This window comes from Giardia intestinalis, chromosome 5 (genome assembly GCF_000002435.2).
Source record: "Giardia intestinalis strain WB C6 chromosome 5, whole genome shotgun sequence".
Taxonomy (NCBI): domain Eukaryota; phylum Fornicata; order Diplomonadida; family Hexamitidae; genus Giardia; species Giardia duodenalis.
Genome location: NC_051860.1, coordinates 3,399,530 through 3,413,526, shown reverse-complemented (window position 1 = coordinate 3,413,526; position 13,997 = coordinate 3,399,530). Strand labels below are relative to the sequence as shown.

Genomic DNA, 13,997 nt, shown 5'->3' with positions numbered 1-13,997 from the left:
TAAATGTGATAAATGAATCTGTGCATCGTCGGGTGCGGCGGGATTGGGTGCGAGGTTGCGAAGCTGGTTGTCCAGGCCCCCGCTCGCTATGCCTCTGTAGCAGTCATAGACATGGACAGCATTGAGCTTTCGAATATCAATCGTCAGTTTCTCTACAGTAGGGACGACGTGGGTCGCGAGAAGGCACATGTCACTGCGGACTATCTCAGGGCAAAGGCGCCATCACTAAGGGTTAACTCTTATAGTGAGACGGTTATCAACCCAAAGCGCTTTGGTCCGTCCTTTTTCTCTCAATATGATGTCACCGTAACGTGTCTTGACGCCTTCGCTCCCAGGCAATATGTGGGTGAGATGTGCTGGTTCGCCAATAAACTTTTGGTAGATGCTGGGACATCTGGCCTGTCTGGTTCCGTGACTGGCTACCCTCCTGCTTTGTACTGGCTGTCCGAGGACCCGACAGTAGAGTGCTATAACTGTTATAATAGGGACACACGTATAGACATTCCTATATGTACCATGAAGAATAAGCCGACGCGGCCCGAGCACTGTGTCAGTTATTCCATTCTTCTTGTGCAGCGTATGTACGACGTTGACCCGTTTTCCGAACTCACTGAGTACACACCTATTGACTGTAGTGGCTCGATTGACAAGCTCTTATCTGAGTTAGCTCGCTTCCTCTACTATAGCTTCAAAACTCACCTTTTAGACAATCCATCCGCCTCTGCAGTGCTGGACATGGAGGACATAAATAAGGCAAGGCAAGCTGTTACTCATTTGTTGGCTGCATCAGAGCACGAAGACGGAGCGATTCAGCCCTGCATAAAGCAGACATCTCTCTCGGTTAGCTATACTTTACATGAGCATATGTCCGTTGAGCAGGCTTTAAAGGAAGTGTTCATCAGCGCTACAGCGCTTGCAAGATCCATTGCATGTAAGGCGTATACCCTTACCACGTATGACAGAGACAATCCTCACCTGGTCGCTCTCGTTGCAGGCCTTTCAGTGTTGCGGATGCACTCGTTCGGAATCACTACGACGCTTACTCCGTTTGAGCTCAGTACTCTGGCAGGATCAATCGTCCCCGCTGTAACATTCACCAATGCTGCAGTAGCTGCTCTAGCAATGAAGCTCGCCCACATGATCTTCTCTTCCCTCATAACCAAGCAGCACCGCACAGCTATTTCTCTTCAGCACTTCATTAAGAACTCTAGAAGGACATTGCTGATAAACGATGATCTGCGACCCTCAAATCCAGCCTGTGTCGTATGCAGTGTCCCTTACTACATTCTGAAAGTGAAGGATGTACCTCCCCTTTCCGTTGATGCTGTTATCGAGTATCTTACTAAAGAATTTTCCTCTACCATCTCTGCGATTTACGGGGACGGTGTGCTACTTTATGAAGATGATACGCCTTCAGGGTGGACGGATGATAGTTCCACGCCAGGAACGAATGATGAAACAGAACACGTCCAAAATACTTTACAATCTGCCTCTCAGATTTACGATGGTGAGATTTTAAAAATAAAATATTCATCTCACACCCAGAAGCAGCTCTCTATGAATGTTATGGTGCGGACGGACAACACGCTAGAAGTAGCATATCTGTTTACTGCGGGCCGCGCCTAATGGAGTTCACCTTGTTCGAGACCACGGTACGTAAATTAGCAGCAGTTCGAGGATTGCCAGGGCATCCCTCTCCGTCGCTATAATGGGTGAGCGCAGCTTCGCTATTGGGAAGGAGCTCTCCGCAAAGTGGACATATCGTTTCCTCCTCTCCCAGTATAGTTTTGCATGTCACCATGTGACTTGCCATGTACTTCGATTCTATGATACATCTGCAATTCTTACATAAGTCTAACGAGTACTGCAGCTTGCCCTTGTGCGTGCACTCGTAAATCATGTGCTCAGGCAGACATGGTATCTCTATTATGGCTTCACACGCTGGACAAGCACAACAGCACGGGCACTTGATGAGCAGGTGCCGGTACATATTGAGGGCCATGTCCTCCTGTTGTCCGCATTCCTCTAAACAAAACTGACACACCCCAGGGGGAAAATCTCCGTACTGGGGGTCATCGTCGTCAGCAACAGTTTCTGCGACTGCAGTAAGCTCTTGCTGATTGCCTCCGCTTTGGTGCTGATATTGTTGAGCACGGGCGTTATCTATACCATCCATACTATGTGCACTGTATCCCTCGTGACCAGCTGCAGTGTCTCGCTTATAATCGGGAGATGATGGACGACTTGATAGCGACGGCTTCATGTTTATTACCAGCTTGCCTGCAGGTGCGTCAGCTGAGGGAGGGAGAAGCTTTACCCGTGGCGGCTTGATGCTTAGCTTTTTATCACACTCTACCATTGCCTTGTAGATGGTTTTGAGAATGGCTTCTGTCGTGCATGCCTTGTTCGCACATTCGACGGCGTTTGTGATTCCAATCATGTCAGACAATAAGCTACCATACATGGCGATAAGGATGTCTGTCGCAGGCTTTTTCTGTTCTTGCTTAGTAGCGTGAGGAATAATCCACTCTATATATGCTCGCAGTACAGGAATGGTATCTTTTGTCATAAGCCTCTGATTTCCTGTTATTAATATTGCAGTCGCCCAGCTGCGGGTCTCTACTAGATATATGAGCTTTTGGTTTTGAAAGGACAGCTCATTCTGAGCCAGTCCAGAGGCCTTTTCTATGGATCGCCTGGAGATAATGGCGTTCACAAAGTTGAATGTGGGAAAGAAGGGGAACGTTGAGGCAGTGGCCAACATGTTAATGGAATTGATTTTTGTCCTCCGCTGACTGTCTGAGAGCTTGTGGATGATAGGTGCCAGCAGTAGAAGCACATCATTGTGTAAGTTGGACATGTTTTGGCCGATAGCTTTTTCCACAGTCCGTTCAGATGTGCACTTCAACTCAGCATATGTCACAGCATTCTCCTTCTGCAGAGTGAGCTGTGCCGTGACATCTAGAAATGTCAAGGTCATATCCCCAGCGTCTACCACAGTGTTCTTCGTCTGTGTAACGGTACCCACAAGCTCTCCACCATTGGGTGCTCCTCTGTATTTTCTCATTATGGCCAGATAGACATGGCAGAAGAGGTTGCCTATCAAGCCTATCAGTGCTGTATTGGTAGACTCGGAAATGATTGTTATTAGAGAAATGCCTGCAGGATAGAATGCGACAGGATCGTGAACGAGAGCGCGTATCATTAAATTTATGGCATCTATGACGTTTCCCTTATTTGAAGAGTAAGCAAGTCTAATGTACATCTCATTGAACCCAGCATCCTTCAGCTTAGTTGCGTTGTTCCCCCTCATGACACTCCCTGGTAATTCAGGTGGTGCAGTCTCTTTGTCTCTGTTACTGGTTATATTATTAAGTTCATCATCGAAAGAAAACTGTTGCATTGTTCCAGTTTTGGCCAACTGCGACTTGGTAACTTGGGACTTGGTAACCCCTTGACGCATACGAGTGGATGCACCGAGCTCCTCGCTCCCTCCAGCCCCAGTAGAGTTGCCTGTCAACGTCCGCGTCTTTGTCATCATGCTCGCAGCAAGGTTCGTTCCTCGTCGGCGCATGTAGTTCTCCTTCCTCTCCTGTTCAAGCTCTCGCTTCTCTTCCTCGGTAAGGAAGAATTGCTGATAACCATTATTGTTATTATGGAGCATTCGCTCGCCATTTTCGTTAATAATATCCTTATTTGATATGGTAGGCACTGCTCTAGAGAGATCCTCAGTGTCGCTCACTCCAGACGCCTTCATCCTTGAGCGTGGCCTGCTGTTAGCGCGAGCCTGCTTGGAAGCTGCATCTGGGGGAGCTCCTCCGATATCATTGGTCGTGAGATCGTCTTCGTTTTCGTCGGCGTTCTCTCCCATTGGCTCTAGAGTTTGATAACTTACTTGATGCTTAGGTTTCGATCCTTTATTTAGAGAGGTTGGTGGTGCTACCTTGGGGGACGGCGGCTCTGGCTCTCCGTTGAGCATCCTCACAAGCTTTTCTAACGGTAGCTGAAGGATGTTTTCCACTTCTTTCATCGTTGTCTTGATCTCGTGTGCACCTTTGTAATTTTCAGCAGCAATAGCAGCAGCCTTCCGCTCATCCAGAGATGCGTAGTCCACAAGTAGGGAGCCTAGCGCGTCATAGGCTATCTTATATCTGTCTGCCAGTAGAAAGTCTTCTGCAGCTGCAGCCTTAGTTTTGTTAATCATTATCTCCGTCCGGAGCTCTTCTCCCTTCTCTAAATATGAATGCCCTCTGCTGGCCTGAGAGTCGCCACTATCCGGTGGATTGAGTATTTGCGGCAAGACGCCCGGAGTGGGAGCCATCTGGGCCTGTGCCTTGGCTGCACCAGCGTAAGAAGATCCATTACTCGATTGTCTTGAATTGTCCTGTGAAGGTCCTGACAAGGGCTTAGTCGTTCCTCGCTTGCTACGAGAGACAATGGGATGACCGATTTGCGGTGTTGTGGGACGGATATCTGTGGGAGCTGGGTTTCCAAGCACGGTAATGGCAGCGATGCTCACTTGATTGTAATTATTATTCTGATGAGGTAAGGGTTGATGGAGAATGAATCGTAGAGCATTTGTTTTTATGTCTATCTTGACTGTCTTTCGTTCACGCCCGGCTGTCGGCCGCCCATCCTTCCCCATCTGCACCTTGCCAATGGTCTCCCACGCCTGCTGTTGAGGGTTATATAGGAGAAGCTCCACAAACGAAGGAACCAAGAACTCGTGCGTTGTAAATTGAACAGCCTGAATCTTATAAACCTGACCGAGTGAGATTGCAATGCTCTGAGGATAGGAGCACCTCCGCAGAGAGCGCCAACCTGACCCTAGTACATTGTGCTCTAGAAGCCGTTCTGCCTTATAACCTGGCTCTTCAGAAGTCGCAAAAAGCACTTTAAAGTCCAGCTCGCTGCCAGCAGCGCCTTGGTTGTGTGTCATCTGCTCTTATGAAATTCGCTTTTTTGTAAAATTTACATAAATCAAGGCACAATATCATCTTGATACAATGCCCCCGCTGACTCTGTGCAAGGACCCCTTGAGCAGAAGAGCCTACCTTGTCAGGAACGCGTGTCAGGGGTGCGGCTATACGACTGCAGGTCTGGGTGGGTATACGGTTTAGTATAAAGGCTTTTCCCTTGAGATGCGACGGGAGAAAGGCTCTTGCGACTGTAATCAATAGCGGTCAAGATGGCAGAATTCGCTGATAGAACAATGCTAGGCTCAGAAGTGCCTCCGTGATGCCGAAAAGGGCGGTCGGATGACCCTAGGAACGCAGTCCGAGAGATATCTGTGCCCCAATATGGAGGAACAGCAGCCTCCACAACAGCCTTTCTTACAGGCTTGGCTTCACCATCGAAGAGGGGTGGGACAACCCAGACTTGGGAAGAGGAAGTGGCCGTCGTGGGGGGCTCGTAAATGAACCATGGCTTGCCCCGCGATGTTTGCACAGAATTTGAGGCGTTGCATTTCTCTTTCATCACGATTTAAGATTTATGTCCATTGAATTAAAGGTGTGACATGGGATTTTAATGTCCGGCCAAACGATCCAGTTCGGGGTTCCTTGTGAGTTCCGCTATCACAGGTCCGTTGTCGAGTCCCGCTATAGAGAAGTCATAGACATCCTTGCGTCTGCTGCGGAGAGCTTCCTTCCCAGCGTCGTTATCCCGGCCGACCTCAAGATTTACGACCGGGATATGAAGGTTATTAACAAGGCCTTTGAGCTCGACTATCCAGAGATCTGGTGGACTCGCCCGACTAACTACTCCCTGACCAATGGAATCGTGACGCGTGTCTCTTTCCAGGAATTCGATCAAGCAGAGGTGAGGCTCAAGCATGCAACCATTGATCAGGCACTCGCCAAGTTCAAAGCAGAGCTAAGGCCGTCCATGAGCCAGTATGAGGTCGAGCGCTGCATTCATGATTTCATCGTCGCCTATTGTGAGTACTCGGCTAACTCGAGCGGCCGCAGCAACCTGCACCGTGACCACACCATCTACGGATTCTTCAGCCGCCAGCTGGGCGTCTGTGAGTGCTATACCGAGGTCTTCCTCTACCTGTGCATCAACTGCGGAATCAGAGCCCTCAAGATCACCGGTCTTGGCCACAATGGTCCTCATGCCTGGAATATGGTGCGCTTGGAAGATGACTGGTACCACGTAGATGTTACCTGGGACGACCCGCTGACGCCGGAGCGCGGAGAGAAGAATCACTTCATCTCCCATCTATACATGAACCTCTCTGACGAGTACATCAGTATCAACCATCAGCCGAGCAGCGAATTTGGATACCCCAAGGCGAACTCCATGAAGTACAACTACAACGTGATGTCTGGCTCCTTCATCAGCGCAGGTCTATCGGACCACGCGCTCATCGAATCCGTGGCTCTTGCATGCATCACTTACCTTGACGCTGGATATAGCCAGTGTGAGTTTCTGTTTGACAAGAGAATCAGGTGCGAGGCAACGATTAGTATGATCAAGGAGAACTGCTACAACATCCTCTACTACATCAGGCAGAACACAGACCACAAGATTGCTATTAACAGCATCAGCTTCACCGACGGGCGTGACGCCTTTCCTGCCCTTGGGTTCAAGTTTAAATATGACGACTCTATCTTTGTTTGCAGGTCTATCAAGTTGTCCTCCTTCAATGATAGGGAGCAGGAGGCGATGATCGCTGCCGTGGTTGCTGCCGTGGACTCCGGCAAAACGAGCGTCCTGTTTACTTTTGACGACAAGTTCTCGTTTAATGCAACCATGGAAAAGTTCAACGGAGTTGTCTTTCACGTGTTGGCTGAGGCCAAAAAGCGCTGTGCCAACGGCCGATTCCAGGAAGGCACATTCAACTACACCACGAATTCGGACAGGCATGCATATTGCCTGGTGCTCTCCACCTACTCTTAGGTACCTAGTTGTCTGCCCGATACGACTGTCAATTGGCTTGTTAGTGAATTTCAATAGGCCATTTCTCAACTCAACCTAAACCACTGCAGTTCGTCTTAAAATCGAAGGTTTTAAATCCTTTACAGTTCAGTCCACCGTTCAGACATGCAGACTAAAGGCACGCCCCTAGGAATCTTCTTCTTGGCCCTGTTCGCCCTCTGTCTTGCAGACTCGGTACTTACACCGCACGTCTCCTATTCTGTGTTTAACCAGACAGCCAAGGCTGCCTCCAAGTACGTCAATGATGCGATCAACAAGGCTGACATACCTCTCCCCACAACTACCCCGTCGGTGTTGGTAATCCCTGGCTTCAAGGGCGACATGGCAACCGACAGAGGGATTGCAGCTTCTCTGAAGACGGTCAGAGACAGCATAGAGAGCTATGACACAATAGTTATCGTTAGTGGGTACTACCCAGAGATGTGTGGAGAGGTGACGCCCTTGTACCCCTTAGTGGCATACACCGGAGAGACCGTTCACACCCATCTGGGCAACTTTACCGTGGATGCAGACCTTCGTAACGACTTCTGGGACAGAACAGGGGGGAGACCAGGAATGGATTACAACTATCTTGTAGAGCAATCCGATTACTTCGACCACCCCTTCTTCTGGCTTCGAGCCCTCTTCCCCGCAGGAAAGAACCCACGGACCAAGGTGCTCCCAATAATCCTGTATGCAACGCTGCGCAACCAGGTCCAGCTAGCCGCCCAAACCCTCAATGATCTTCTCTTCCACAACGAGAACACAACTGCAGGTGACAACTTGGACGCGTACGGACGCCGCACAGATGGAAAGCGTTACCTTCTCATCATCCCCATCTCCGTATCCTCGGGTGTCGACCTGTTCAAGAACGTCTACATCGAAAACATCCTGTCCGACATTACCATGCGGAGCTCAGTGACTGAGTTCGAGCAGTGGCTTTACTACTTGTCTGGGACTACCGGAGCTACCTTCTCGAAAACAATAGCCTCCCAGATCCTTGTGGTTCGGCTTGCAGCTCTTGCCGCCGGTCTCTCCGATGATGCGAGCTACAGCGAGCGCTCCAGTACCGTCGCGGACTCCCCTCACTGGAAGTGGCGCATGCTCGACTATTACACGTCCTTTGATCCCATAATGAACAGATCCAAAATGCTTCTGAAGCCCTACTATCACACATACTATGCGAATGTAGACATATCGGGCTTTACAGACGACGACAATCCCACGGGACATCAAATCTACTACAGCATGGCCCTTTCTAAGGAGCCTCCTCTCCACAAGATTGTCAAGCAGGATGCTAAGAAGAAAAAGAGGCGCGTGGCAAAGCTCCCAACGCCTGTCACCTTTACCGAGGGCTTCTCTGATGCAGCTATTCGCTATCTGATGGAGCATGTTCGGTCTGCCCTGAGAGGTGAGAAGGTCAACCCGATGTTATCCTCCGGTACCAAATCGAACGTTCCACCAGAGCTGTTTCAGCTAGCTCCATATTCGCTAAGGGTGTACATACTGGCGGAGCACTCTGCAGAGTATGAGGAGCTCAGACGCTTTGAAAGCAAGAAGAATGGCGGCGCGCGTGCAAAAGGAGGATCAGCGCCCGCAAAAACCCTATCAAACGAACATGATATCATCGAAACATCTCTCAGGGACATCTATAATCATGGAGAGCTTGGGGACATGTGCATGGAGACAGTCCTTTTCGAGCTGATCAACTCAGACTTCTTTCCCACAGAAAGTATTTACACAAGCTTGATCAAACAGGCCACTAATGTGTACAATGAACGGCTTTCTACGTCACACATCAATTCCTTGCTAAAGAATTTACGTGAGAAGTACAAGACCCTGATTGCCGAGGGTGCCCTTCCTAAAACAGCCACCAAGGACATCAATATCGATATAAAGCGCTCCCTTGTTGTCGAGATCAGCATTTATCATTCGTGGGAGTACACCAATGTCTTTCAGCTGACAGATGCCAAGGGGCACTTTATAGTCCTCTGGGACGGTCGCCACGCGGTGTGCGATGTCCCGGAGAACAGACCCGACGGCCCACCCACGATTTTCTTCCGTCTTACACAATGCGCGCTTCGCAACGGCCTTGATCCGTGGGACTGGCAGCGTGGCGTTCTGCACACCTACGACAGAACACGGTACACCGCAAACGTCTACCACCGGGCAACCAAGGACGAGCTGTGATGAGACAATAAATCAGACAGGCACAATGAGCACTAATTCACACAATCTAACCGATGTCTAAACATAATTATTTGGCGACGCCCAGACCGACTAAGAGAACAAGGATGGCCAGACTCGCGGCAATACAGCAGAGGAGGGATGCAAGAGTATGAAATACAGCACTAGAGCTACTGTCCTTACGTTCAAACCACCCCCACCTATTAGCATAGACACGGCAGCAAAACAGAATGAGAAGCACACCTTTGCCGAGCATGCTTATCGTAAGTTGTAAATACTCCTCTAAAAATCCATCTAGATTGCCAATCCCAAACCCGCCGAGGATGACCATGAGGGCGAGGAAAAGAAATAGCAAGAACTCAAACCAAGCAGGGGCGCTTTCGTATTTTTTATCCGCGACCATAAAGCGGAAGATCCAGGCGACGATAATGATGATGGCAGATGCCAGGGCGAGCCAGTGCGCAGCTGCAGCAAGGCCACCACCACCGGCGCCGCCACAGTTGCAGCCACTGCCTCCGCTGCTTCTCGTGCGTCCACCGCCAGAACGGCCAGCAGGATGACTGCCGCCGGCAGGTCGTCCAGCAGTACTGCCACCACTGCGGGCAGATCCGTTTTGTGGATAGTGCCCAGGAGTACTAGAGCCGGGGCTCGTTACGACCGTCGTGCGCGTGGTCGTCGTCGTCGTCCTAACAGTAGACATTTTTAAATATATTTTTAAATGTAACTGTTGCCAATGCGCAAAATACTGCTTAGATAGAAAAAATTGGAATTTCACAAAGTTTGTGTAACTAGGAGTCCTAGGTCGCTTATGTGCTACTGCGCCCCGCTGCCCGATGGCACCCCGGCCAACCCCTTTGCTGCGGCAGTGTTCGATGACTGCGTGTATAGCGTTCATGAACTCGTTTCGGTCATTTTTGGCTGGATATCCATCGCGTGCTGGTTCACGGCATCGTATCCGCAGATACGGCTCTCTTTGCTGTTAAAGCGGGCCGAATGCATCTCAAGCGTCCTTCTCTTCCTCTGGGTGTCTGGAGACATCAGCAACTTCAGCTCTCTCATCATCTTGCGGCAGCCGTTAACACAGATCATAATGGGCGGTCTCTGGCTGTTTCTCGATAGCACCATGACCGCTGTCACCTTGTACTACAAGCGGAAACACAAGGGCAAGCAGCTCCCAGAGATAGACGTGAAGTCTATGGGGAGGATGCGCAGGTCGGAGGCAGTGATCTACACCGTGTTCTTCGCTGGTTGCCTATCGAGTTTTCTGTGTTACTCGATTCCAGTAACGACATACATTCAGCGGGTCCCGCAGATGTTCAGCGAGTGTGTTGTTTCCCCAGAGCTCTCGCACACTTCTGCGCGGTATATAGTCGGGTCTGTCCTGGCGTACATCACCCTTCCTCTTTACTGCTTTAGCGGGCTTCTGCAGGTAATAAAGAACTGCAGGACCAAGGCCACTGACGATCTCAGCCCAAGCTTCTTTGCAATAATATTCACCGCCAACGCTGCGCAGACGACATCCCTATTCACGTTCAGTCAGGAGCGAGAGTATCTGCTGCGAACTACGCCGTACATAATCGCTGCAATCTTCCCCATGATGATGGACTTTACCATCTTGGTCCAAATAAGGTACTACAACAGCAGATACCGGAAGCTGCACAGCGAGATAGAGGGAAAACCCGATTTTCAAGAGCTCGAAGACATGGATTCGAGCCCCACTGGAAGCGATGTTAAGGCAGACGGGCCTGCTGACCCTCTGATGCCCTAGAAGCGCCACATAGAATACACATAGCATAGTCGTTTAGGTTCTCCTACGATCATATCTTCCCTAGGGGAAAGCGTCTTGGCGTCAGCTATCGCTGCTGTCCTCAGAGTGAACGGATATGGCGTTCAGCGTTTCTGTCAACTTGTCCTTGAAGAGCGAGTTTATCTCGGGGAAGCTGGTCTCGTCGAAGGGACGGTAGTACTTCAATATTTCAACAGACTCTAGCCCCAAGTCGTTGTATGTGGCCGTGAACGCTTTGAACAGCTCGTCTCCAAATGCCTGAACAATCACTAGGGGTGCTAGTCCATCGAATGCTTTGAGCTGCTGCTGATCGATGAGCCCCATCTGCACGGCTGCGCGCTGCATGGTGTCCAGGAGCTTCTCCGATGACTCCCGAGTAATGAGCTCCACTTTCAGCACAGTGTGCATCACCCGGACCACAGAGGCCGATACACACCTGACACTCTCGACCGTGACGGTTGGCTCTATGACTTCCAAGAGCTTGACAAACCACTTGATGAAGGAGGGCGCATCCCCGTAGAGAGCTAGCATCCCCGTGGAGTATGCCTGGATGATGCTAGCACACTCGTGAGCCTTATAATTGGTCATGTGGTTGATGCTGCCGTAATAATAGCCCAGATTGAGCAAGTCATGGATTGAGAACAACCCGTCCTTGTCGCCATCAAGGAGATAGAGTAGCGGCAAATGAGATAAGTCAAAGCGCACGACGTCCAATTGAGAAAACGAAAGGAGCTCCCGAAGGCTAAGGGTCTGTCTGGTTTGGGCTTTTCCGGCTCGATAGACCAGACACTTGACAAATTCGTTGATGATCTTGTGAAGCATTTCGCAGTCTGGACGCGTAAGAGTGTGCCCCATGGACCGCTACAAGTAGCTGCTTATCGTGGTAATTTTAAAACAGTCCACGAGGACAAAGCCTATGATCAGTATTATCACCGAAGACCACACACTACTGTATTCCTCTCTCACGATGTCCCTAGACTACAGCATGTATCTGCAACCACTCATTGCGTTTTCTCTTACGACCCTCAAGGAGCAAAATCTTGGAGAGTTGTCGTGGGAAAGCGAAGGGTATCGCTGTTGCCTTCAGCAAGTGGAAGTTGGAAGGCTAGAATCGTATAAGCTGTATGTCCTTTTTGTTGCCCCCAGAGCGTGCCCGGCCGTCGAAGCCTCCTTTAGGTGCAGAATACTTTTTGGCGTCATCCGCACTGTCCTGGGCCCGTATGACTTTATCTACGAAGGATTACATAGTCCTATGCAGCGGCTAAGCCAATCCATACCAGTTTTAAACGCTGTTATGCAGAGGGCCAGCCGTTTGCTCAAGTGGGAGCCCGGCCTGTACTGGCCCTTACCTCTGGCCCTTCCCACCATTCGCTGCACACTGATGCAGACCGGCGTTCTATTTAATTCTCTCAGTACAGTTCTCACCGAGGCACATAGGGATATCATGGATCAAGCGTACACCTCAGGCGCGAAAGCAGATTGTTTGGACCTCAGAGCAAACATCATCCTGTCTACGCGGTTGGTAGCGTTTTTAGATGCGCATTTACTTGATATTACTTCCTGCGAACCACCCCCCAAAGGCCTTCTTCCCCGCGACTATTTGTCTCACTCCAACTATATATCCATGCTTGCTCATAGTACGTTCTATTCTAAGCTACACAGCATACTGACTGACAAGTGGGGAGATGATCCCGAATTCCCAAGGACCACTACTTCACAGAAGGACGCAGGCTGTATTCTCGATAAGTTTATGGGATCACTGGAAGAGCAAGACCTGAATACTGTGGAGGTATCTGAGTACTTCAGCAAAAGCTATCATATTATGAACCTAACTTGTCAAGGAAGTGAAGTAACAGGCATAGTTGTCCAGCAAGCGCTAGACTCCTATTCCTACAGTGATCATACGGCAGAGAACCTCCGGATTCCTGTTTTTACACTTTTCTACTGCGTGCTAATGACGAGCAATTTGGTTCAGCAGCTGGAGCAAAGGTACCAGAACAACTTGGAAGCATTTGCAACAGTGGTTCACGAAACGCTACACTCAACTTGCTTCCAACGGGCACGCAAGCTCTTTCCAGCCATGTTTCCTCCGTTATACATCCAGGCATGCCATCCGTTGAAGGCAATGACATCTCACTATCTACATGCAGTGTCGCGTAATAAATGCTTAGCATTCATTGCATCCAACCACACATTCAAAGAAACTCTCACACACAGCGTCCATGGTTTGCTGGAGGAGGCCTCCTGTTTCTTACCATCTTCTGAATCCCAACGAAGCCACAATTCCATGAGTAGCGAAAATGAGTGCTCTTTAGTAGATACGCAAATATGTCAGCTAAGGACGGGCGTGGAAGCCATTAGGGCTGCTTTCACAAGTATGTTCTTCTTTAGACACAATTGTATGGGAGCCGGACTCCGGTTCTCAGTACAGAAGAGGGAGGATAAAATGATGGTGTTTTGGATGACACACATACACATTTATGATCAGATGCCCGGGGTTACAGGCACCGGTAAGACAAAGACAAAAGCTCCGAGGGCAGACAGTGTTCCGTGGGAAATTATCGACCACACAATTCCAGGTGCCCAGATGGCCTCGTGCTTCAGCGTACTAAAGATCCCTCTTCACAGAACGCTCATACAGAGCATGTGCGCCAGCGGTACATATCCTGTTACTAATGGATACTCCGGCGACTCTACACAGTCACTGGACAGGTCAGAGCTACTGGCGACAGGAGCATCAGGAAGGGCGTCGTTTGAATCAACTCCAAAGAGATCGACGTCGGCTTCCAGAAACTCTGTCAAAGCATCGCAGCATAGCGGTGGCGCAGGGCAATCCAGGGCAGGCTCAAACAGGCGATCGCTTCTTGGATCAGCGTTTCGTAGAACGCCCTCCCTGGCCAATAGCGTCGTACTAGATGTACCAAGTCCTAGCCAAGCGCCTGAGGTAGCAAAGTGGTGCGAGGCACACTACAAGTCTGCCCACCTTATCGACATGGTGGCCGTTTTCACAAGTGACACCAGCCTGAATGAAGCAACATCCTATATAGTCCAAGTATTGGATAAGATTGTCCAGAACAGGTATGCTAAAGGCATGTTCCTCTAG

The 13,997-nt window shown here is 49.9% G+C and overlaps 9 protein-coding genes across 9 annotated transcripts; 5 read left to right on the top strand and 4 right to left on the bottom strand.

The window, feature by feature from the left end:
* Nucleotides 1-12: 12 nt before the first annotated feature.
* On the top strand, nucleotides 13-1,626 carry GL50803_006288 (Ubiquitin-activating enzyme E1; the record flags this gene model as incomplete). The annotated part of the gene is made up of 1 exon (XM_001707481.1): nucleotides 13-1,626. One exon carries the CDS (start codon nucleotides 13-15, stop codon nucleotides 1,624-1,626), a length of 1,614 nt encoding a protein of 537 aa, XP_001707533.1.
* Nucleotides 1,607-4,939, bottom strand: GL50803_0016818 (Glycine-, glutamate-, thienylcyclohexylpiperidine-binding protein; the record flags this gene model as incomplete). Its single annotated transcript, XM_001707483.1, has 1 exon — nucleotides 1,607-4,939. One exon carries the CDS (start codon nucleotides 4,937-4,939, stop codon nucleotides 1,607-1,609), a length of 3,333 nt encoding a protein of 1,110 aa, XP_001707535.1.
* Nucleotides 4,940-5,058: 119 nt separating this feature from the next.
* On the bottom strand, nucleotides 5,059-5,478 carry GL50803_0060483 (uncharacterized protein; the record flags this gene model as incomplete). Its single annotated transcript, XM_038046217.1, has 1 exon — nucleotides 5,059-5,478. The coding sequence occupies one exon, from the start codon at nucleotides 5,476-5,478 to the stop codon at nucleotides 5,059-5,061; it is 420 nt and encodes a 139-aa protein (XP_037902352.1).
* A 51-nt stretch (nucleotides 5,479-5,529) lies between these two features.
* GL50803_0016817 (putative Transglutaminase/protease) lies at nucleotides 5,530-6,903 on the top strand (the record flags this gene model as incomplete). The annotated part of the gene is made up of 1 exon (XM_001707484.1): nucleotides 5,530-6,903. The coding sequence occupies one exon, from the start codon at nucleotides 5,530-5,532 to the stop codon at nucleotides 6,901-6,903; it is 1,374 nt and encodes a 457-aa protein (XP_001707536.1).
* Nucleotides 6,904-7,047: 144 nt separating this feature from the next.
* GL50803_0021053 (uncharacterized protein) lies at nucleotides 7,048-9,111 on the top strand (the record flags this gene model as incomplete). The annotated part of the gene is made up of 1 exon (XM_001707487.1): nucleotides 7,048-9,111. One exon carries the CDS (start codon nucleotides 7,048-7,050, stop codon nucleotides 9,109-9,111), a length of 2,064 nt encoding a protein of 687 aa, XP_001707539.1.
* Nucleotides 9,112-9,178: 67 nt separating this feature from the next.
* Nucleotides 9,179-9,808, bottom strand: GL50803_0088960 (uncharacterized protein; the record flags this gene model as incomplete). Its single annotated transcript, XM_001707489.2, has 1 exon — nucleotides 9,179-9,808. The coding sequence occupies one exon, from the start codon at nucleotides 9,806-9,808 to the stop codon at nucleotides 9,179-9,181; it is 630 nt and encodes a 209-aa protein (XP_001707541.2).
* A 108-nt stretch (nucleotides 9,809-9,916) lies between these two features.
* GL50803_0016815 (Seven transmembrane protein 1) lies at nucleotides 9,917-10,876 on the top strand (the record flags this gene model as incomplete). The annotated part of the gene is made up of 1 exon (XM_001707491.1): nucleotides 9,917-10,876. The coding sequence occupies one exon, from the start codon at nucleotides 9,917-9,919 to the stop codon at nucleotides 10,874-10,876; it is 960 nt and encodes a 319-aa protein (XP_001707543.1).
* An 81-nt stretch (nucleotides 10,877-10,957) lies between these two features.
* Nucleotides 10,958-11,749, bottom strand: GL50803_0016814 (uncharacterized protein; the record flags this gene model as incomplete). Its single annotated transcript, XM_001707493.1, has 1 exon — nucleotides 10,958-11,749. One exon carries the CDS (start codon nucleotides 11,747-11,749, stop codon nucleotides 10,958-10,960), a length of 792 nt encoding a protein of 263 aa, XP_001707545.1.
* A 61-nt stretch (nucleotides 11,750-11,810) lies between these two features.
* GL50803_0016813 (uncharacterized protein) lies at nucleotides 11,811-13,997 on the top strand (the record flags this gene model as incomplete). The annotated part of the gene is made up of 1 exon (XM_038045885.1): nucleotides 11,811-13,997. The coding sequence occupies one exon, from the start codon at nucleotides 11,811-11,813 to the stop codon at nucleotides 13,995-13,997; it is 2,187 nt and encodes a 728-aa protein (XP_037902351.1).